Genomic DNA, 23,726 nt, shown 5'->3' on the forward strand with positions numbered 1-23,726 from the left:
TCACAGCAATGCCCTGCGGAGCCTGAGCTGTGTGCCAGGGCAGTAAGGTCCCAGGTCCCTGCTGGCTGCACATCCTCTTACACGTTTTCTAGGTTCCCCAGCATTGATGCAAGGGACAGAGCTTCAGGCACACTCCTGGGCCTGAGTCCTTCACACAGCGAGGATTGGAAGGGTTCAGGGATTGGCAGGGTGGGTCCCATGCAGGGACCACAGCCATTCAAGGTGTGGACTTTGATTCTGTTGAAGCCCGCTTTGTTAAGAGCCTAGGAACATGTGCACCCTGCACACACCTACACACACGATGTTAAAATAACACAATTAAGGCTGCAAAATCCCCCACTCGAAACGCAATTTGCAGCCCCTTCTCTGTAGGTGTGAGATCTTTTTGCTGCCTCCTCCCCAGGGCAGCTGCCCGCGTGCAGGACGGGGGCTGCGCAGGGTGCTGCTGTGGGGCTGCAGGCAGTGAGGAGGTGATGTGTGACACATTGCTGAGGCAGTATCCCTGAGTAGCACCCACCGAGCACTCGGGTGGATGCTTCTGACCAAGCTCCACAAGGGCCCGCCTCCTCCTCCTCTTCTGAGGCTAATATCACCTGTCCTATCCTGCTGGTGGAAGTGCAGGGGGGCACAGCTGCACTGCAGCCTTCCTGCTCAGCACAGCAGCAAACACAGCACAGGGCCCTTGGCAGAGCAGTGGATCAACAGCCATTGCAGCCATGCAATACAGCTTGAGGTCATAATTAGAGTGTCCCACCTAATGAGTACACATAAAGGAGGTGATTCAGGGTTGTGGAAGGTTCTTAATTGTAACCTTCATAATTTTCTGTTTGCATTTTGGAAGTAAACAACTTGTATTTACACAGAGATGTGTACAAATGGGAACTGGGAAGCACACTCTATGGGGTAAATCACGCATTCTCCTGTCTCACACGTAGCCCCTCGAAGGCTATTAATTGAAGAGGTGGATATGTTATAGGGCTTCTTTAAAAGGTCGCATGAGTCATAAGCTCATCCGACTGGCTGCAAAAATGTTTGAGAGAGATGCGGAGACAGCAGAGAAAGGGGGAGAAGGTTTTACTGCAGGCAAACAATGAGGAGCGTGATGTGGGAGACTCCCCCGGGTCTAATGTGTTTCTGGGCCCCCCGCTCTGTTCGGGCACCCGGGCAGGTGATGGACGCGGCTCCTCCGGGGCAGGCAGCTGTGCTGGATGCGGGAGGCGGCTCCTCGGCCGGGGGGAGCCCGGGGTCTCGCTGCGTTGCCCCTTCTACACACGTAGGTTCTCGGATGGTGCTCGGAGCGATGTCCCGAGGGGGGGCAGCTGCTCCCGGCGGCGGGGCGAAGCGGGGCCAGAGGAGTCCCCGCCAGGTTTCGCCCCGGCACCGCCCCCCACCACCACCCCAACCCCGGCGCCGTCCCCCGAAGGGGGGCGGTTTCCCGGTGCCCCCCTCCCCGCACACCACCCCCCGCGGCCCGCCCTCCGCTGCCCCACGCCCCCGCCGCCCCCCGCAGCTGCCTTGGGCCGGGCGGCGCGGGGGAGGCGCCGCGAGAGGCTCCGCGCTCCCCGCCGCGGGCGCACGGCGGAGCCGCTCCGCTCCGCGCCGCCGTCGCTCGGGCCATGCCGGCCGGGAGCCCCGGGGCTCGGCGGCCCCGCGCTGCGCCGCCGCGGGGGCCCGGCTCGGCTCGGGCCGCGGGGGCATGAAGCGCCGGGAGCGGAGAGCGGCGGCGGGCGGCGGCGCCGGCCCTTCCCCTGCGAGCCGCCGCCGTAGGATGAAGCAGCATGAGGATGTGTGACAGAGGCGTCCAGATGCTCATCACCACGGTGGGAGCCTTCGCAGCCTTCAGCCTGATGACCATCGCCGTGGGCACCGACTACTGGCTCTACTCGCGCGGCGTGTGCAGGACTAAGTCCGGCGGCGACAACGACACGAGCCGCAAGAACGAGGAGGTGATGACCCACTCGGGGCTCTGGAGGACGTGCTGCCTGGAAGGTACCGACCGCCCCCGGCAGCCCGCCGGTGCCCGGCCCCAGAAGCTCGGGGGAGGGCAGGGGTGCCGCGGGCCCCCGCCCCACGTCCGGACCCCCCGCCCGGAGACGATGCGCTCGGCGGTGCCGCGCTGCGGGCGGGGGAAACTTTGCGGGCGGCTCCCGAGAGCGGAACGCGGGGTGCAGGGGGGGAATCCCCCCGTGCCGGGAAGCGGTGCCGGCTGCGGGAGGCCGCGGTGCGCACCACGAGCCGCGGGGCTGAGCGGCGGGGCCGGGGCTGGGCGGCCACAGGTCCCTGTCTCTCTCTGGGCCCCGGGGCTGCTTTAATGGGAATCGAGCGGCGAGCGCGTTTCTGAGCCGCTCCCGGCGGAGGTTCTGCGGGCACCGTGTTCACGCCGGGGATAACGCGCTGCACCCGCAGCCGGCACCCGGCAGCGGGACCGGCCCTTCCCCTCCAAGCGGCACGGCATCCTGCTGCTGCTGCCCCGCCGCTTCTCGGCCCTGCGTCCCTCGGGGACCGCGCCTGCCCTCGCGGCTCTACCCCTGCAGCTACGGCACCCTCTGTTGTCCTGCAGCGCTGCCCGCTGCTCCGGGGATGTCGTCAGCCCGAAGTTCTTGGCTGAGATTTCTGTGAGCACCAACAGGCAGCGCTCAAACGTGAGCGTGAGTGGAACCCAGGTGATGGCACCTGTGCAGCAAAAAATGGCCGATGGGATCACCCTAACTTTTAAAATGAACGGCAGCAGCCGGTGCCCTGAGGGCTAACAGGCTGCCCTCCATCCTAAGGCCATGGGGGTGCCGAGCTCCCCACACCCCAGGAGAGGATCTACTGACATGGAGGCAGGTGAGCAGAGCACTGAACTGCACCCGCCACCTCAGAAAGTTCTCGGTGAGTCACAGCCACGGCCGCAGAAATACCCTGCGTGCTCCTGTGCTCGGCCCTAGGCCCACTGTAGGCAGTCAGAGCTCTCCTATTGATTCAAGGAAGGTTTGGATCATGCTCTAATTCCATAATAAGTAATTGGCGATAATCTGTCTCCCCTCTGAGGCTGAGGGAGCAGAGGAGGCAGAAGACAGGGCTGTGAGAGATGGGATCACTGAAGGCATGAGTAATTTCCAAAATTCTTATTTTTGCTGGCTGTGGTTTTCTTCAGTGAATGCTTTATGTTTCCCTCACCACCATAAATCACCGCTTTGGAAGGAGCTGGTGCAACCCTGGTCTCTTGGGCACAGCGCACTCGGGAAAGGGCTCAACGCTGAATCACGGGTCCTCGCCCTGAGCGTGGCATGGGAGGGTGGGGGCACCAAGATGAGATCTGAGTAGGGAGGTCCCACTTGGGGGTCCCACCCCACCTTGTGTCAGGGCAGCACATGGAGCCTGGGTGCCCTGGTGCTGGGGGACACGTTGGTGTTGGGTGCAGAAACACCATGTGCCGTGCTCTCCTGCTCAGGGCCATTCCTGTATTAGGGAGGGGGACAGGAGGGGGGCAGAAGGGCAGGGCAGCCCCTCCTGCTGGCAGGGCCTCATCATTCTGATGCTTCTGTGCATTCATCACATGTAGCTTCCAGAATAAGGACCTTTAAACATTGTCAGCCTCTCTCAATGGTGAACCCAGCCCTGGGGTGCATGGAGCATACAGCACAGAGCTGTGCTCTGAGGAGCACCTGGGCCTGGAGATTTCTGCTGCTGATGGGTTTAGCGTGCTCTGCGACAGAGGAATTAAACATTGCTCCCCTCCTCGCCTGCCTGCGTGCATGCAGCAGATCACTGAAATGACCAAAGCGGCTCTGGGTGCGCGGCATCGCAGTGCTCTGTGAGCCCACGGCAGCAGCACACAGCCCTGCGTGGGAGCTGCCATCACGTGGCTGCACTGAGCCCATGGCAGGAGCGGATAAATCTTGAATGAAGCCGCAGCAGAACCGTGTGAGACACCCACGCCGGCAAACACAAATTAGCGGCTGCCTCGACAGTGAGAGCCTGGGCAGTGCTCACAGCTGCTGTGCTGGCGCAGCCTTTGCCGTACTGTACGTTGCAGTGTTTGGGTTACAAACAGGTTGAGGCCAACTCCCCGGCATCAGGAGGCAGAGGAGAGGGGATGGCAGCGGTGGGGAGAGCTGTGCTGGGAGCGGGCTGCCTCTGTGGGAACTGGGAACAAAGTGATCGGTGCTTCTGGAGCACCCCGAGTGCCTCTCAGCTCCTGCCTAGCTAATACTCTGCTGTTCCACTGGCCCTGTCTGTCTGTCCTGCTTTCCTCATCTGCCCTGTTAGGATGTATCTTTCCCCCATGTGCCCTGCTGGCTTCTTTTCTTGGGTTTGGTTGGATGCAGGGGACACAGTGTCCCCCTTATCTGGACCTATTCTCATGTCCCACAGTAGCAGCAGGACCACGAGGCATGACAGAGCCCATTTCTCTCCACTGAGCTCTGAGAACTTTTCTTAGGTATTGTTCATCTTCTCAGGGGAACTTGGCCAAGAGTAAAAATCACTCTTTTGATTGTTGTCAGTGGGCAGCAGAGGGAGGGCTGGGACCTTCTTGCCCTGAGCAATTCCCAGAGCTTCCTTCACCTTCAACCAAGGCCCACTCTCCACTCCCATATTTCAGCCCCTCTGCCCCTGCTGCTTCCACATCCTGACCCCACTGCAGCTGCAGCAATGGGAATAAACCAACTCAGTCCCTTCTCCAACATGTCACCTCATGGGGTTTCCTGCTCCACCTCTTGCACTCTAATTCTGACCAGCAGACGCTTCCTTCTGTGGGGCACTTCCCTGCCAGCTGCTCACCACCTCCCCACACCCCTTCTGTGCTGCCAGATCCTGCAGCTCCTAAAGGCAAAGCCTTGGCCATGCCTCTGCAAAATGGCTGTGAGTAACTGAGTCCAACCCTGAACCTGTCCCCAGCACCTGACCTTCCCCGATTGTTCCTGACTATTGCAGTTGGTCTTTTCCCTACCCTTTACACCTTTTATCCACAATTAATTAATGTTATCACTAACATTTTCCATAATGACACTGTTGTAGCCCAATGCTGTTTCGATAGCAGGTTCTACATAGAAAAATCCCATTGGAGGGCAATTCACAATCTCTACAATCTGCTTAATAAAGCATAATACCATTCTTCTTCAGGACAGCCAAATCAAATAGCCTGTGGAGCTCTGAATGTGTTTTGGTAATGCCCTCCTTTGCAGCTTGGCCCAAACTGCTCTGGGACCAATGCAGCTCTGCTCCCCATGGGGCTGTACCTGCAGCCCTGGTGCCACATGCCCCCACCACAGCCATTGCTCGTGGGGATCTGTAGGGGCAGATTAACCATAAAGCCAGCCATTGTCCTCCAGAAACTCACCAGACTGCCAAGATGAATGAAAATCCCTTTTAGACCTTGAGAAAACTGTCCTCCCAGTGCTACTGGGATGGAGCCCTTCAGCCCCACCAATTCTGTGTGCATGTTTAAGGGCAGTTGTTCAGCATCGTCCCTAATCCCTGGCAGTGCACAGAGCTGCTTATCTCCCAGGAGAGCAGCACCTGGTACAGAAATCATTGGGTGTCACTTCTGCTCATGACTGACAGCTGTACCGCTGCCACCCAGCAGTGGCAGGGAGCTCCTTCCTTCCAACATGACTGAAGAATTTCTCCTTGTATTACTCAACCCTGCAGGTTTATTTTAACCCATCCTGTTAGCTTCTATGATCTGCCATGCGCGTGTGATAACTGCTGTTTCCAATAACAGGAGTCCCAGTTTTGGACTCTTTTAGTTGCAGTTTTGAGTCCCTCTCTCCATCAGTAGCTCAGGGTGCAGTGAGATCCTGCTATGGTTCTCCACCCGCAGGGGTGGCTCTGTGCTTTCCTCTCCCCCTGGCTGTGCCCACAGCTCCTCTTGGCTCTGCAGAGCGGAGCTGCTCACACTGAAGGCGGCCGTGGGCAGTGAGCAGCTGCTGCTGGCCAGCCACCAGCTCCTGGAGCCTCACAGCCCTCTGAATGAGGCCAAGCAGAGAATTTCCCCAAGGTGACAGCAATATTGTTTCTGTTTGAAAGTTATTATCTTTAATTTTTAAAAGCGCCAAGCAAATGTCTGTGAGATTGCAATCAGCCATGATGGAGCACATTTTTGTGCTATTCATTATCAGCAGGTATTTAAAGAGCTGCTCATCCTGTTCTTCTGTCTGGATGCCGTCTGTGATGGGTTCTCACCAACACTCTGGCTGCCATTTAACACTTCCCCATGGTGCTCACAACCCCAATCGGCTGCACTGCCTGCACTGAGGGTGAATGGAGCAATGGTCTCTGCCCCCATACAGGGACAGGGAGCTGCAATGGTGCAACAGGAATTAGATTCAGAGGCACCTCAAATGGCAGCAGTGGGTGAGAGTGAGGAGGGCACACTGCCCATGCCCTGATGCAGTTTACACTCTGCAGGTTTAACCCCATCCCTTCTTCCTCTGGAATACAGGTAAATGGGGATGGGCAGGGCTTGCACCTAGTGCTGGGGCTAGAGCTGGGCTTGGCAAAACCACTGAGCATGGGTCTCCAGTCAGACCTCTGACTTGGGCATCCCCACCCTTCGTCTTGTTGGGGCTTATATTGCATAAGCATTCATTATGCTTCTCCAATGGAGATGGCGTCTGCACTGCCAAAACCCTGGTCTGTTCCACACCCTTGTGCCTGTACCAACAGCCATAGGAGCTCTTCTAGCCAGTGCATATCCTGCTGCCATTGGAAGATCCCACTCTGCTCCTGCCCCAGCACTGCTCTGAGATGGGTGTGTGAAGCAGCAAGCACAGCACTCACCTCGTGGGATGCGCGGCAGCACCCATCATCTGGGCAGCCTGGAGAGCCAGCTCCCACATTGCTGTGAGCAGCACGTGAGGAGTGAATGTATGCTGCGAGCAGCTCGGGAGCAGGCGTTTTATTGCTGCATAGGCGTGGTGCAGAGTCTGTCATCTCAAGAGCTGCTCCTGTTTAATAGAGGTGGAAGGCTGAATCTGAATGAGGCTCAAAGTGTTGTTTTTTTCCATGCAAGGTCACTGTCTCCATTACGGCTGTAAATAACTGGTGATGGCTCACAGAGGCAGCCAGCCCAAGTGCTGGGGCAGCCACCATGATGGTGCCAGGTCTTCGTGCCCGGTGCTGCTGCGCTGGCCAGGCAGCAGGAGAGCAGCATTGCTGTGCAGTGCAGGGTTACACGGCTGCTGGTGAATCACTTCTCTTCCCACAAGCTTTCTGCCTTTCATAATGCACAACTGGAAGCAGGTCTGAGTGAGTTCACTGGTGTTAGTCCAAAGGGATGCATGGCCCCTCAGCTCTGCTTAGTGGAGTGCAGTCCCTCTGGCACAGCCACAGCCCTCTGCAGTGCCCACGCTGCTTGGGATGAGGCAAGGTGACACAGCCATGGTGGGCAACTGGCTTGGTGCTTCTGGCACTATTTACATGGGTCACACCATGGATTTTTAGCAGAGGTGAACTTTGTAAATAGGCATTAACATTTTTTTTTTCTGGAAGGCCAAAATTGCTCTCAAAATTCTACAGATGTGCCAAAATCCCATAGAAGAGAACTCCTTACAGCTGTGCTTGGCTGCATTTTGACTTGGGTTTTGGTGCTGGGCTGCAGGTCCCCACATCCCTTCCCCATATCCTCCACTCTGCCTAGTGCTGCACATGGTGTTATGGCTGTTTGTTAAAGGTTGAGCACCCCGGGGAGCACATCATGCTGTACCTTGGTGGCATGAGTACTTTGTGCATCTCCTTATTTGATGATTACGTTCCTTTCAAACTATCTGATATAAGGAGTGCTTTCCAAAATAAGTCCAAAGTAGGAGATATTCCATGTTTTATGCTGTCCAGTGTCCTTTGCACTGGTTGTATTGGAGATGGATGTACAGAAATACTCATTATGGTCATTTCCTGAAACAGAGGCACACTGTGCCAGCAGCACCCCAATGCACAGGCACAGCATTTTCTCAGCAGAATTGTTGGGTGATGGCTGCAGGTCTGCTGGGGGCAGAAGGGAAAGTGGTGCAGCAGTTGTGAGAGGAGCACTAATTGGAACAAATGCTGCAGAGCTGCAGTGACCAGGTGCCCTGATGGCCAACAAGTGCCCCTCCCAGGCTGCTGCACACCTGGCTGTGGCTACCAGGAGCATTAATGGTAGAGCTGCAGGGTCCTTTCCTCTAGCACTGCTTGTGTTGGGGTTGCACTGTCCCGTGCTCAGCACCAAAAGGATCTCCTGGGGGTGGTCTGTCATTGCAACAGGGGTTTGCTCCCTGCTGGAATTTGTGCTATGACAGCTGGGTTGTGCTTGCCTCCCTAACGCTTGCAGAATTCACTCGTGCACTGGCTGACTGCATTTGACAGGCTTGAAAATATCAGGGTTTGTTCGCAGTCATCGTGCAGAGAGGCAGGAGGAATTATTATGGCTGCTGAGCAGGTAATGCTGCATGATGGTGTTCTCAGATACTGCGTGCTCCTTATCTCCTGACACCACAGCCCACAGACAAAACCTGGTGCTGTTGGGCTGCCACCATCCCACATCAGGTGACGGGAAACTGCTTTTGATCATGCAGAGAGCAGAGTCAGACCATCAGGTGTGCAGGGCAAGGCAGGGAGAGGGCAAGGCAAGTGGCAGGCAGGCGCAGAGGCTGCAGCCCAGCAGCAGGAGGGCTTCATGCATCACTTGGCATGGAGCAGTTTGTGTCCCATGTGGAGCACTGGGGCAGGAGTGGGGCATGCGGGAAGGAGCAGTGAGTGACTCAGCCTGAGCACAGAGCAAACAAAAGACGGCATATGAGGGTGACATTTGTGCTCATGCCTGGCGGATGCTCGCTCTTCCAGTTTGTTTGGTGATTTGGTAACTGTCCCACCATTGTACTTTTACTCTTAGTTCGTGCCTGGAAATGTTAAGGGAAGGGAAAGCAGCATCCCCCAGAGATTACCAATGCTGTTATTGAAGTGTTCCTGGTTTTTAACTTGTGCTGAGGGAGCCTTGCTATGTCCTCATGTCCTGCACAACCCCATGGTGCCAGCACTGCCTTAAGGTGGGCAGGGAGCCTGGAGCACCCTGTGCCACTCAGCTGCTGTCACCCAACCTCTGGCAGCTGTCCGGGCTCTGGTGGTTGCATCGCTGCTGCCAGCACACAGTGATTCAGGGGGTGCTGTGCTCCAGGTGCCCGCTTGGTGTGAGATGAGGGAAGAATCAAGACTCGGATCTTCCACCTTTCAGTGTCCTTTCAGCATCTAAAGGGGGTCTGTTAGAAAGAAGGGGACAATCTGTAGCAGGATCTGTTGGAATATGACAAGGAGAAATTGATTTAAACTGTAAGAGGAGATTGAGATTGGACATAAGGAAAAAGTGGCTTATGCTTTTTGAACTGTGATGCCTGCTCCTGGCTCAGACTGTAGGATGCTCCCAATAAAGGGGGAGCGAAGCTGCAGTGCTGCTCACCAAGCACTGCTTGTCCCCCCCACCCCAACCCTGGGGCTGCAGCCCTCTGCACCAATCAGGGCTGGATGGGTACAGCTGCTTTCAGTGTTTCAGCTGAAATCTTGGTATGTTTCTGTTGTTAGGGAGATGCAAGGAGTATAATAATAATAAAAAGAAAGGGGGTGTTTGAGTGGCAGTCCCATATCTGAAGCTGAAGTACCTAGCTTCGAATCAGCGCTATGAGAGAAAGAAAAAAGAAATTTAATATCACTTTTGCAAGGAAAACAGCCTGCCGAGCCTCCTCCCAGGCTAAATGTGCTTCAGAGATTGACTGTGCGGCTGTAAAAACTATCGATGAACTGTAAACATGAAAAGATCACCCCGCTCGTGGCCTGTCAGAAGCATTAGGTTGGAAATGCTCTGTGCTCCGCTCCAGCATGACTCACCGAGTCCTGAGCAAATGTGTTTATTTGTAAAGATCCCTCTTTCAGAAATAGTGACCTTTTTAATGCCTCATGCAGCGAGCTCAGAAATTCTAAATTGCCTTTTGGCATCTTCCTGGCCTCGCTGAAGCTCTGGCAGTGCTTTCCGTGGCGATTTACATATTTTTAGCCTTGATATTCTGCGCTGCTTGAGTCCTCTGAGGAGTGATTTACTTCTCATAGCCCTCAGAAAGAGGTGGAGGAGCCCTTTTGGTGCCTCCTCTCTCTCACAGCCCCCCTGCTCACCTGCTTACCCCTCGTTGGGGAGTAACGTTGTGATGGTTTCTGTGCACTTTCTTGGTGTCCTCTCTCAGCGCTCCGCAGTTCTGAGCTGCTGTTTTAAATGCGGGTCCCTTCTTCCCTTTTGTTGGGCTCTCTTTAGTTTTCGTGGCTGTTTGCATATTGACCGGGCGGCTTTCAGATTGGTGCAAACTCGGGCCTCACTTGTGAGATTTGGGGGTAAAACACTCTTAAATCATCCTCTATTCCCAGCTGTGCTTTTATGCTCAAGTCCGTTCTAACTGCTTGTGTTCACAATTGTTTTTTTTCCCGTGAACTGGCCGATAAAGCTTCACAAATATACAATAGTGCCTGAACTTCACTGTTTGCCCATAGGAAGTGTAATCAAGTCTTGATTGCCAGGACCTGAGCCGCAATTCTTAATGTTGATCCATTCCCCTTCAGCTGTCAGCACAGAGCCTGAAGGAGCGTTCCCTGAGCCGGGGGCTGCTCTTCAGAGCTGTGAAATTGGCATTTATGGGTTTTCGGGAATTCACTGGACACTTTAATACAGACAGAGTGAAACCTCCCGCTTCCATCGTCAAGCAGCTTCCTCTCCTACTTGTTATAAAGGCACTTCAGCAGCCTCCACTACGACCTGTCCCCTGGTGTAGCTCCGGGGTTGCAGCAGGCTCTGAGCACCACTTCTCCTGTCCCCTCTCTGTGTTATCTCTGGTCAAACAAGTGGCTGTTAATTCACACGGAGGATCCCCAGGAGGTTTGTGCACACCTGACCCTTGTTTGTCTCCCACCTCATCATCTCTGGATGGGTTTTATTACCAATTTTAGCATTCTACTCATGCAAATCACCCCATAGGGTTCAGAGATGCTGCACAGGTCAGATGGACTCCCATAAATGAGCTGGCTCTGTCCTTCTGGTGTGTTATCCCAGCTTGCAGCCATGATGTGCAGGCAATTACTGCTCTGTCCTTTGCTCCCTGACACGTAGCACCCTTCTACTGTGATGTGGTGATGAAGGAGGGCTCGGTTGCCCCCTGCCTCCGTCTCCCTGCTCTGCTGCAGGCTTACAGGCTGTGGGGCCAGGGTTAGCTGGGGCTGTGACGCTGTGCCCCTGAACCTCGTGGCTCCCACTGGGGACAGTCCTGGAGCCGCTGTGCTGCAGGGACGTGCAGAGGGCAAAGAGCAAGTGAGAGAAAAAGGCATCACGGACACACAGAGGTTGTGCACAAATAATAGAGCAGAAAAGGGCGTAAGCTGCAACAGGTTGGATGGGAAGCTGTCAGAAGGCAGCAGAAATGGTGGGGAGGAGCCCCACAGGGAGACATGGGCTCAGATCTTGTCCTGATGTGTGTGTGTGCTGCAGGAGCTCTCAGCCCCAGCTCCTGGCTGCCTCTCTCTGTCATCATATCTGAGCTGGTGATTTTTTCCAATTCTTACAGTTGTATTAATTTAAAAGGATAAACTCAATCAGCGAAGCTCATTACTTTCCATCTCGTGGCTTATTTACATGGCTTCTGGCTGCTCCAGCCCTCACTTTGCTATCATAGCAATGTCAATTACTTTTTACAATAAAAATCGATGTTTATTTGCTGTTGAAACAAGAAATGTTTTCCTGCAACATGCCACAGAGCTGCCCCAGCCCAGTAGTGGCTGCCATGTGCCTCATGAGAGGCTCCTGAGCTCATCACCTCCCTCCACCAAATGAGTCTTCATGCCCCTGCTCCCATCCATGGTCCTCATCCCACACCACTGCAGGACTGGGCTGGCGGGTCGCTGTCATTATCAGGCCTCTCTGGTCCTTAACGAGCTCCAGTGATGGAGAAGGAAACCTGGGGGGTGGCCCAGGAAGCAGCTGTGGTGCATTACCTGATTGCTTCTATCATGAGAGCACCAAAGCTGAGCCCTCAAAGAGTGCCAGAAATTACCCATCCTTTTCAAACTTTTTTTCCTCCTCTATTATTCAGAATTGTTTTGCTTTTCTGAACTGCCTTGTGTAGGTTGTAGCAACCCCACAGATTCCAGAATGGGAGATGATGAGTCACTGTCAAAATGTAGATTTTTTTTTCTCTTTTTTTTTTTCCCTTTTAGCAATGCTGAGGGAATAAAGTCTGTGACACTCGGGCACTGGCACTCAGTGCAGCAGCAACATCTCCCAGCAGCCGTGATGCCAGAGCCTGGCTGTGCTTATGGGGACACCCAGATCCCACCAGGCACTGCCCAGCTCGGAGCTGTGGGTTCATCACCGGGTGTGGGGCTGTCCCTGTGCTTTGGTTGCCTACGTTCAAGCTCCTGTCTGAGCCAGCATCTGTCCATCCAGCTCCGCAACCACGCTGCTGCCTCTGCCACCTCCTTGCTGCTGCACTCCCTTACTTTGACTTGGGGATTTTCCACTGTATTTTTCTTTCTTTCTTTTTTTTTTTTTTTTTCCAAAGGGTAAGGAAACAAAAAAAAAAAAAAAAAAAAGGCCTTCAGAAAATACATATCTGTGTAGGTGACAGCTGAGACACCAACCACCACCGGAGAGGGGGAGAGGGTGTGAAGGAGGGGGAGCCACGTCTCATGCCATTCCCCTGCTGAGGACCTGGCACCGGGCCACTGTGGTGGGCAGGGATGAGCAGGAGGGCTCGTGGTGCTGGGGAATCTGTGTGCCATACTGCAGGGAACCCATCTGAGCAGAGCAGCGTGGAGCAGAGGGCTTTTCCCAACCGTTGCATGCACTAATTTAGTTCAGCAGCTTGCCAGCAGGGTTCATCCAAGCAGATGCCTTGTGAGGAGGTGGAAGGCTGCGGTCCGAAGGACCACAAAGCCAGTTTCAGGATGAAAGAACACCAGCCCTAAACCTGCTGTGTCCTCATTGCTTTGCATGGAGTGCACAGGGTGCAGCTCTTGGGCAGGCAGTTCTCAGCCCGGTGGCACCACGTGAAGCTGGGGAAGGGAAGGAGAACATGAATCCTTCCAACTCTGCAGGCATCTGGGTGGTGGGCGGGAGGTATCAAAAAGAAAAAGAGAGAGAGCCCTGGAGTTTGGATTCCTGGGAGATATTTTGGAGTCTTGCTGGGAGCCGGGTGCCTGAGCATCTCCGAGGTGTGCCACAGGCACAGCACTGAGTGCTGCAGCTGAGCTCCAGGTTCTGTTCTCCTGTGGGTGTTGAATGCCAGAGTGCTCAGAGCACCACGGCCACATCACTCGCTCCATGTGGGTTCAGCCAGATGGGCTGTCTGTAGCTGAACTCCCTGGGCAGTGCCAAGAGCTGGGTCCAACCTGGCAGCAGGACTGTGCTCCCACTGGGTTGAGACCACTGAGGGGAGGGTTGGTGGGAGCTCTGTTCTTGTGGAGGAGCAGTGTTAGCTCATCATCCCGAGCCCAAGTTGTGCTTTGCACACTGATAAGCAACAGCTGCAGCAATCTCTGATCGCTGTTCCACTGGATGAAAAATATTGAGGTGTTTAAATCATAACCAGAGTTCTTTGCTCTTCTGGCTGCCCAGGTGAGGGTCTGTGTCGCTGACTGTGCTAACAGCACTGGCATTATGAGAACAGTGCTTCTCCCAGCCCCCTCCCATGGCCCTCACTGAGGAAAGGGCTGTGAGGGGAAACGGACCTGAGATAAAATCAATTAATTGCCTTTGCATTCTCTGATAAATGCAGTGCAGAGAGTGCCTACATAGCAATACAAATGAACTAAACCAGCAGCAACAGAAGGCTGAATGGAAACATTGCCCCGGGAGCAGGGGGAGCAGAGAGCAGCATGAGGGTTGCATGCAGTGGGGAGCTGTGGTCTGGGGGGTAAAGGGAGCTGAGGAATTACCTGGAGCACACAGTGGAGGGAGTTCAGTCCAATATGCTGAATGCAAAATGTGAGTTCATCTCTTCCAGGTTTGCTGTTCCCTACAAGTGGGGCTGCCGTGAGACCGAGTCAGTGGGCAGATGCTCTTTGCAGCCCATGGTCTGGCTCTGTTGCACTGCAGTGCTGTCCTGCAGGGCAGAGCAAAGGGACATGGAGCGAGCAGCGGCATGAGGGCGGCTGCTCCCCAGTATAGATGGGATTCAGGGGCACTCAGCATTGCATTTATTTGGAGTTTGGGACATTTTCAGTGTGTCGGGTGACTAAACAGTCACCATGGTAACAGTCATCAGTTAATGAACAGAACAGAGTAAAGGATCCGACATAAATGTCAGCACATGAAATAGATGCGGCAGGGCGGCAGCGTGGGGTGCGTGGTGCCATGCCCCATAGGATGGGGCTCAGAGCTGGGGCTGAGGGGCGTGGGGGGCCTGAAGTGCTGCCTCTATGCATGGGCAGTGGGCAAGAGCTGGTGCTCATCCTGCAGCTGAACAAAGGCTCTGTGCCAGCACTGGAAAAGTCACTTTTCTGTGTGCTGTTTGTTTTTCTTAATCATTTTTTAATTTATTCTCTATTGCAAATGAAGTGTTTTGATGGGTCAGGCAGACAGGTTGCAACTTCCAGCTGGGGAGGAGAGTTGATGCAGCACAGCTGTGCATATTCTGCACCCTGGGCTGAGCAACATGTCCTGCTGCTGCTCAGGGCTTTGCTCCTGATGGAGCTGTGCTGTTGGGGTGTGCTGGGGCAGGCAGAGCTGCATGGGCAGAGCAGGGCTGGGGCTTCACTGCTGTCAAGACACTGAGAGGTAAAGACAAACCTGTGCTGGAACCTTGGCTCTTCTAAAAGATAATCCATCCATGGTTGGGAGTAGGGAGATGTCACAGGGGGACCTGGTGTCAGCGTGCTGGTGTTTGGTGGGGTCCCACAGCTGGGTGACAGCTGGGAAGGAAGGAGGGAAGTAGAGGAGGCAGTGAGTGTAGAGGGTAGAGTGTTGCTGGTGGGCACAGGGAGAAGGAGATGCAGGAAGCCAGGAGCTGGGAAGGAGGAGGAAGAGGTGGCTGTGCTGCATGTGCTGTCCTTGCCATGCCCAGTGCTGCCTACCATGATTGTGCTGCCCGTTCTCAGCCTCCCCTGCACCCGCAGTTCCCAAAGCAACGGGAGCAGGCGCTTCTCCTTCCGATGCCGCGTCTCTGCTCTGATGACAGATTGCCACCTCCAGAGCTTCATCGCCAGGCTTTAATTGATGCCTGTCACGATGCTCAGCTCTCCCAAGCCCAGAGCTGGAGCTGATGAGGATGGGGTATGGTAGGGAGCAGCATGCCTTGTGATGGATTTGGGTAGGCCAGGAAGACATGGTGCACCAGTATGGGAGAGGAGAGGTCCCCAGGATCTACACTGCCACCAATCACACTGGTTTAAACTCCATGTGAGCACTGGCTGCTTCATGCAAGAGCTATAACCCAAAGTGAGAAGGCTGCGGGATCCCACCTGCCCCACCCTGAGCTTTCACTTCAGAGAAGTCATGCTCAGTGCCTCAGTTTCCCCATGCATAACATCAAGAATAACATTTGTCAACACCTGTGCACACTCCTGCATTTAAGCTTGCTGCTCATTTTGGAGATGGCAGCTCTGTGGGTCCTTCAGGCTCTCCCCATGCTCACTTCCTGCAGCATGGCCACTCTGCTATGTATCACCTGGCAGGAGTGGGCTCATCCTTGGCTTCCTCCTTCTGTGGCACAACCACATCAATTTGGCACAAAGAGAGCAGAGCCCTGAATCACAGTGAGGAAGGAGCCAAAGCAAACAGGCAGGCACTTAGAGCAAAATGCATTTGTTTTGCTTCAGAGGCAGGAGAGGAGGGAAATGACCAAAAAAGAAAAGAAGAAAAAGAGCCTTTTTTCCCAAATGTTAACTGGGAGGCCACCAGATGCAGAGCATCAGCTGTTCCAGGCCCTCCCAGCAGCTGCATAGTTCTGAAGACCCCACCTTGTGTCTCCCCAGGAACCTTCCGAGGAGTCTGCAAGAAGATCGACCACTTTCCTGAGGATGCAGACTACGAGCAGGACACAGCTGAATACCTCCTCCGTGAGTCTGCTGCCCCACTCATTGCCCTGAGCCCCATATCCAGTGCTTCCCCCAGTACATCCCCCAGCTCCCAGCCAGTGCAGCCCCAGGGTCTCAGCATGGACTCCCGGTGCTGGGATGAGGCCAATCCCCCCCAGCACCTTCTGAGCCCTTTGCTCAAATGTGAGACACAAAGGTGCAAACTGACAGCCACTGGGGGAGGTGAGCCCACACAAGGCATACCCTGACAGAGCAGAGAATGCAGCGCCCAACTTGACAGCAAACATCCCTTTGTCAGGCTGAAAAGTTTGCATGGCAAACTATGTGGGTACCATGGGCACAGGGACCCCTTGGCAGCACTGCAGCTCTGCAGGGAGTGCTGTGCTGTGCACCCGCCTGAGGTGGATCGTGTCTAATGGAGTTGGTTTGCCATTTTAGTAGATGAGCGTTTAAGCTCTTCTCCCACCCCCTCCCACAGTTAAAACAAAAAATGTCTATTTTAAAGCCCCCAGAATGGCATGTTAATGGGGCTTCTCTGTATTACTGTGCATTTAATATGGGCCCTAAGAGAGGCATGAGAGCCCAAACCAAGGCACAGTATATTTTAGGTGCCTTTGTTTTAGCAGCAGGGAGGGATTTGCTGTATTAATTGCTCTTTGCAGTCAGTTTGGAGGCTGAACTTCTGAAAGGGTGAACAGAAAAGACCCCTCTTAAAGCAGTGACTCCTGAGATCTGATATCCATAGGGCCACAGCAGCAGCCTGGGGCAGGCCAGAGCCCAGCAGAGCCCAGGATCCCTCAGCCAATGCCCCATCTTTACCCCACAGGTGCTGTCAGAGCCTCCAGCATCTTCCCCATCCTGAGCGTGGGCCTGCTCTTCTTTGGGGGGCTGTGTGTGGCAGCCAGCGAGTTCTACAAGAGCAAACACAACGTCATCCTCAGCGCCGGCATCTTCTTTGTCTCAGCAGGTGATGGGCTCTGGGTTTGCTGGGAGCCTGGGGGCAGTTCAGGGTCCCCAATGCCAGCAGTACAGGAGGCTCAGCTGTGGAGCTGTCCCAGGAGCAGGGAGGAAAACCCATACAGCTCCAATGAGAGTCCAACACAGGACAGGTTGTGCAGGGTCTGCACAAAGCCTGCAGTGCTGGACAGCAGGTGGAGGGGCTGCTGCAGACTTCCTGCAGAGCAGCACCATCAGGGCTGCTCCTCTCTGTGCACAGCTCCCCAGCGCTTCCACTGATTGTCTTACAACAATGTCTTTGTTTCAAGGAACTGCTTTATTCTGTGTTTTTCTTCTCCCCACAAAGAGACAAATTACTCTCCCTCCTCTGGCTGGAAGGAGCCGCTGATGCAGATGAGAAAACAACAGAAAAAACATAATCGATTCATTAAGTAAATACAGAAATGTATCAGCAGCTTCCCAGCCCTGCAGCTCTGCTGGCAGTGCAGAAATTGCCCAAATCCCAAAGAAAGTCTCTGTGCTCCAGCAGGAATTAAGAGACAGAGTCACTTTGCTTCAAGCAGCTTTCAGCCCTGGGGACCAGGGCTGGCCCTGTGGGGATGCTGCCAGCTCCATCCTTCTCCTCCTCCCATAGGTCTCAGCAACATCATTGGGATCATCGTCTACATCTCAGCCAACGCGGGGGACCCGGGGCAGAGCGACTCCAAGAAGAGCTACTCCTACGGCTGGTCCTTCTACTTCGGTGCACTGTCCTTCATCATCGCCGAGATGGTGGGGGTGATCGCCGTGCACATGTACATCGAGAAGCACCGCCAGATCCGCGCCAGGTCCCACTCGGAGCTGCTGAAACGGTCGGCATTCACCCGCCTGCCCCCCTACCGGTACCGCTTCCGCCGGCGGTCCAGCTCGCGCTCCACTGAGCCACGTTCCCGGGACATGTCGCCCATCAGCAAGGGCTTTGGCACCATCCCCTCCACCGACATCTCCATGTTCACCCTCTCCAGGGATCCTTCCAAGGTCACCATGGGGACGCTGCTCAACTCGGAGCGGGACCACGGTTTTTTACAGGTCCACAACTCCATCCCCAAAGAGTTCAAGGAGTCTTTGCACAACAACCCGGCCAACAGACGAACCACGCCGGTCTGAGCCCCACTGCCGGGCACGTGTACAGAGGTGTTTTGTCAGGCTGCATGACATGATCCTCGTGACGGTGTAACCCATGAAACCCCATTTTTAAGGACACCCCAACGAGCTCCCCATGTCCCTTTCCCCAGGTGCCACACCTGGGGGACACTGGGCTGGGATGCACTGTCCTGGTGGGGACAGCCCCAGCGCCCAGAGGGCAGATTGGGGGATTCCCAAAGTCACCATCGTTAATGTTGATAATAACCGCAGTGTTCCCTTAGCTGTATGTCCCACTGGAAATGCTGGCAACAGCCCTGTCTGTGAGAACCCCGTTGGGTCATTACTCCCAGCGGAACGCCTGGAGCCCAGAGCTGGCAGCGCTGCTCATGGTCTTGAAACCGCGTACCGTTGTGGTGGGTGGAGTGCTCGGGATGGGCTTCTTTATGGTGTTTCGTGCATGCATTAAATAGCTTGGAATTCAATTTTGTCATGTCAGGTTGGAAGAAACATCCTTTTGCAGTTTTCTGTGGTCTTGAAAGGGCTTCTTTCTTTCCTCCATTCTTTCTTTCTTCCTTTTGGTGCATTCAGACCATGAATGGACTCAGGAGCAAAATTTCTCCAATGACTGGTAGCAATTAGCCAGCATTTAATTAACCTCTAATGTTGCAAGAAAATGAAATAATTCCTGAAAATTAATACCCTCACAGTCACAAATTACTGTCTGGGTTCAACAGAGGAGGCTACACTTGACCTGGTCACGCTGAGAAGAAGCTGGGATTATGACTGGGCCTTGGCTGTGGTTGGTGTGCTGATGGTGTGTGGTTCTATAATGAATACGACCAGGAGATGAATGGGAAAAATAACAATAAAGTCATCCAGTTTGGCAAGCAAGTTCCTTGGCTGGATGGGTGGTGTGTGCTGTGCCATGGCACCAGGGATTGTGTACAGCATCTCATTGGAGCTTCATCCCATGCAGCTCCAAGCCCTCACATGGGGCTGTTGGAGGGCCCCAGGGTGATGCATGGGTAGGGGGCTACTCTGGGTCCAGTTATGTCTGGCTGCAGTGGGAACCCATGTGCTGCCGGGCTCTGCAGGATTGGCTCTGAGCACAGAGCCATGTCCCTGTCTAGTGCAGAGCTCGTCTGGATGGAGCAGGGACTAAGCAGCTGCTCCTAGAACTGTGCACTTAGAGGAAGCCTCAAGTAACTGCCAGACCAAAATGATGGATTCCCACAGCAGCACCATGGGTGTAGGAGGCAGAAAAGCCCCCGACTGCCCTGTGCAAGGGAAGTTCCCGGTGCAGCTCCTGTCCTCGTGGCTTGTTTGCTGCTGTTGTAAGGAGTGGGCGAGAAGTCCTATTCGGATGCTAATTAGGCCTCTTAATTGCAGCAGTCGCTGATTGCATTATTAAAAACAGCCGAGGAAGTGAAGCATCCCGATCCTAGGGAAATATTTAAACATGAAGTAGTGAAGGAACTTGTGGTGTAGAATGCAGAAACAGCAACGTTTTAATTAACCTGGGGTGTGATCACCAGCCCCGCAGGTGTTTACAGCTCCCAGCACACCTCCTCCAGGTGGGTACCCTTAGAAAACATCTTGAGCAATGCCAGGGTGTCCTGGTGGCCAGCAGGCTGAGCATGAGCCAATAGTGTGCTTTCATGGCCAAGAAGACTAATGGTGTCCTCATCAACCTATGGTTGGCCAATAGTTGATGATGAGCCAGCAGTGTGTCCTGGTGGCCAAGAATGCCAATGGAACCCTGGGCTGCATTGCACAGTGAGGCCATCAGGTGAGAGTGGTGATCTTCCCTTCTGCTCTGCCCTGGGGAGGCCACACCTGGAGCACTGTGCCCAGTGTGGGCTCCCCAGGTATAGACAGACAGGGAACTGCTAGAGAGAGCCCAGCAGAGGACTGCAAACCTGTCTGGATGCATCTCTGTGCAACCTGCTGCAGGGAACCTGCTGTGGGGATTGGACTGGGGGGGCTCCAGCGCACCCTTCCAACACCTACAGCTCTGTGCCTCTTCTTCAGAACTACATCCCCAGAAAGCAGCTTCCAGCGAAGTCATCAAACACTGCAGGTAAGAATCTCTGATTGTACTTACCCGGAACAGCAAAGTGTGTGAGCCGGGAGCACGAGTAGCTGGGAACAAATCCTAGCAGCACAGCACAGCACAGCATACAATCCCCTGTCCCCCCAGCAGGAGGAGCAGCTACAGGGTTGGGTGGAGTGCAGGAGGCGATGAATGCCAGGAAGTGATGGTCTGCTGCAGGCAGAGAAACTCCAGCGTCATGGCAATTATTGGTGATGTAACTGAGAGCGTTGTTACAATGATGGCATCTGCTGTCTTGTATTTACTGCCTTTATGGTCACGTGTGAGAGCAGTGCTTGGAAGGAACTGGGGTGCTACCGTGCTATGTGTTGCACCAGCACAGCATTACTTTGGTGCACCAGAGTCATGTTAGGGATGGTTTGTGTTGCTGGTGTTTTCCTTGAGGGAAGTGAGCCAGGAGATGGCAAAGGACAGAGAATTGATTTTCCAAAGGTAACTGAGTTATCTCTGAGTCACTGACAAGAAACAGGAGGTGCCCTAGGCCATGATCTCTCTGTGGGGTGCCGGGGATGCAGCAGCACAGGCTGCACACCTCTGCTTTGCTTTCCTGGAAGCTGAGCTTGCTATCTGAAAGGTTTGTTTGGTTATTTCTGAAGCAGACCGCCTCCAGCTATTGCTCTCTGTAATGTCATTGTCCTTTTGTTTGGTTGGTTGGCTTTTTTTGTTGTTCTTTGTCCTCTATCCTGCCCAGCACGCAGCACCTCTGCTTCTGGCTGGGGAAAACAGGTACTGCCACTGCATCTGGTGGTAGTGCTCCAGCAAAGGCTGAGCTGGGAGGTGTCAGCAGAAAAGAGAGACAAACATGAAGACCTGGGAGCAGAGCAGAGGCACGGCCTTACAAATAGTGACATGAAATGAGTTGCAGCTGCTCCCTGTGAGCCTGAGTGGTGTGGCAAAGGGATGCAGGCAGGAGGTGGTAGAAGATGCTCTCTGCCATGTGCCATGTCTGCCCTGCATGCCTCTGTCTTTGTCCTGAGAGGGAAAATCAATACCCAGGCTAAATCCAGAGGCTTCGATATTTTTCACAGAAGCCAGAATCAATATGGATTTCTTAACAAGTTTAATTTCAATACCTGAAAGTCTGCATTCTGCCTATCTCCCAATCTTTCCAACCCTTCAGGGAAAAAAAGATTTAAAAGATTTGTTCACATTCAAGGAACTGGACCAGCAGCTGCCCCCTCACCTCCTTCTCTTGCTGCCAACCACAGGGAGCAGTGAGGGTGCTCACCACATGCTGTGTCCCCACGGATACCACCATGAGCAGGGGCCCCTGCTGCTCCTCCTCCCAGCCTGCACCAGCCAGCCAGCCCCAGCCTACATGGTGTGTGAGCAGCCTGATTTAAGGGTGCTGCAGAGCTCAGGAACAGCTCTGTATTTATCATACAAAGCCTTTTTGCAGTTTTAGATCATTATGTGGTCACTGCAAAATACTGCACAATGAGCACAAGCTGTGGGCTCACCTCACCTGAGCAGACGACTTCAGGTAGTGTTATTGCCCTCGGAATGACCCCACTGAAAATGTAATGAGCTTCATTCTGGTTACGCTGCTAATGCAACCGTGTCCACCAAGGTCAGTGTCTGTTGTTCCAATGTCAGCACAGGAGTGGCTGTTGCCATGGGTACTGCATCCATCCTTCTGCAGAGGGACCACTCAGTAGGGGCATGCAGGGGGCAGAGGAATGGGGCCAGAGGCACAGCCATGGGATGGGGATGTCAGCAGGGAGCTACAGCCCCTGCGTTCTGGTCACTGCAGGTCCTGCTGCTGCTTTCATCTCGAGGGAGTGCTTTAATTACTGTATTCCTGTTTTAGTAGACAGAAATCCCAACTAGGAGCTGCACACGTCAGCTGGCAGAAGTTGGCACCCATACAGAGATGGAGGGAACATCACCTGAATGTGGATCAGCGTGGAGCTTCCCTTCTCCTCCTCCCTTTCTCTTCCTTCCCATCCCACCATGTTTTCTCAAGCCCAGCTCTGCAGGTACTCACATCTCACACCGTGTTGTGGGATGAGCTGCTCAGCCCCAGCAGCCACCTCCTTGGTTGCTCCTTCCCTGACATTGTCCTTTGCCCTCCCTTGCTTTGATTTGTTTGTTGTTCTTTTTCTACCATTTGAAATAACTCTGAAAAGCCCAGGTGGGTCCAAGCAATTCATAGCGTGTGTTTATTATTTTCTTGATGGACAGTAATGGATTCTGCAGTGCCATTACTATATGTCATCTAAATCCAAGCTCTGAGGTGCTCCAAAGGGCAGCCTTCATTCAGCAGCTGCAAGAGCTCCTCCAGCACCGTTATCAGCTGCTGGGAGTGCTGCGCACCTTAAATCTTTGCCTGGCCATGGCTGCTAAGCCCAGCTCTTAAATTTCCCCAGGAAATGCCCAAGCAGCCAACCCTCATCTCAGTGACGTCTCTTTGCTGACAAACTGCTGTCACTCCATCACAGCTTCCCCCATCTTTAGTAACCATCAGGTCTGCTGGAAAACTGCACCAAGTAGTGTTAAGAAGCAACTTGGTACGTTTATTTTGATGAAATGCAATAATTATCATGCTTAGCAGCTGTTGCTATTTAAAATAAGAAAAAACGGAGCTTGCATTGAAAATGTTTTGTAAACCATGTGCACCAACAATCTGTTCCAATGAAACCAGCCATTATGGAAACCGTATAATAGCAGGAGCTCATTATGGAAAGTTAAATTGCAAATCATATTTTGTTTTAAATGAGCAAGATGAATGCATAATTTGCCTCAAAGAAATAGTTTTGCAGTTCTCATCCTGCTGCCAAGCACCGAAGCTCTCAGGCTGCAGCTGCTGGAGCTCTGATTGTCCATTTCAGACAACAGGAAGTTTTGGTTTCAAAGGAAGATTTGAAGAGAGAAGGGGAGGAATAACAGCAAAGGAAAAAAAAAATAAATAGGCCAAACGCTGCTGCTGCTCTCACAGTGCAGCACTTGCAATGCTCAGCGAGTTTCCTGCAGAGATCCCAGCACTGAAGTGGCAGAAGGCAAAAGGCTGCAGGGCTGGGGCCACCCTGCTGTGACACCAGATGATGGTGGCTGGGAGGCCCTGCAGGGGTCCCTGGTGGGTGCAGCCCTTCCTGCACAGAGCTCACAGCACCAGTCTTCAGCCTGCATGTGTTCTTCCATAGCGAGAGTGTCACTTATGCACGTGGCAGTGGTTATTATCCTTCCATCACTGCTCTGTCCCAGTGAGTCCAGCAATCCCCACACAATAATGCCATCAGAGCTCATCTATTTGCACCAATTAAAAGCAATAGTAAATACTCCATGGAGATTCAAGTCTCATCTGCTCCTCCCTGGGGCTCGGAGTTTTCCTTATTCCCTGTAGGAACACAACACTCCATTGAGTGGCTCTGAGGCTGCTGAGAGTGCAGATGCCATGTGTCCCCTGCACATGTCCCCAGTCCACAGGGATGGAGATCCCAGCACTGGGAGAGGCTCCCAGGAGCAGCACTCAGTGCGGCAGCACTGTCAACCCCCACATCAATGC

At 53.9% G+C, this 23,726-nt stretch overlaps 1 protein-coding gene across 1 annotated transcript; it reads left to right on the plus strand.

Annotated features, from left to right (window-relative positions):
- The first annotated feature begins 1,133 nt into the window (after positions 1-1,133).
- CACNG3 (calcium voltage-gated channel auxiliary subunit gamma 3) lies at positions 1,134-18,999 on the plus strand. Its single transcript, XM_015876993.2, has 4 exons — positions 1,134-1,989; positions 15,964-16,047; positions 16,853-16,993; positions 17,618-18,999. The coding sequence occupies exons 1-4, from the start codon at positions 1,779-1,781 to the stop codon at positions 18,127-18,129; spliced, it is 948 nt and encodes a 315-aa protein (XP_015732479.1). The 5' UTR covers positions 1,134-1,778; the 3' UTR covers positions 18,130-18,999.
- Positions 19,000-23,726: the final 4,727 nt, after the last annotated feature.

Source organism: Coturnix japonica, chromosome 13 (genome assembly GCF_054131305.1).
Source record: "Coturnix japonica strain WE chromosome 13, WE-NBRP24, whole genome shotgun sequence".
In the NCBI taxonomy this organism is placed as follows: Eukaryota; Metazoa; Chordata; class Aves; order Galliformes; family Phasianidae; genus Coturnix; species Coturnix japonica.

Coding starts and splice junctions, on each gene's coding strand:
- CACNG3 (XM_015876993.2), top strand. CDS start 1,779: ATGAGGATGTGTGACAGAGGCGTCCAGATGCTCATCACCACGGTGGGA. Junction 16,048..16,852: donor CACAGCTGAATACCTCCTCC/GTGAGTCTGCTG, acceptor TTTACCCCACAG/GTGCTGTCAGAGCCTCCAGC. Junction 16,994..17,617: donor CATCTTCTTTGTCTCAGCAG/GTGATGGGCTCT, acceptor CTCCTCCCATAG/GTCTCAGCAACATCATTGGG.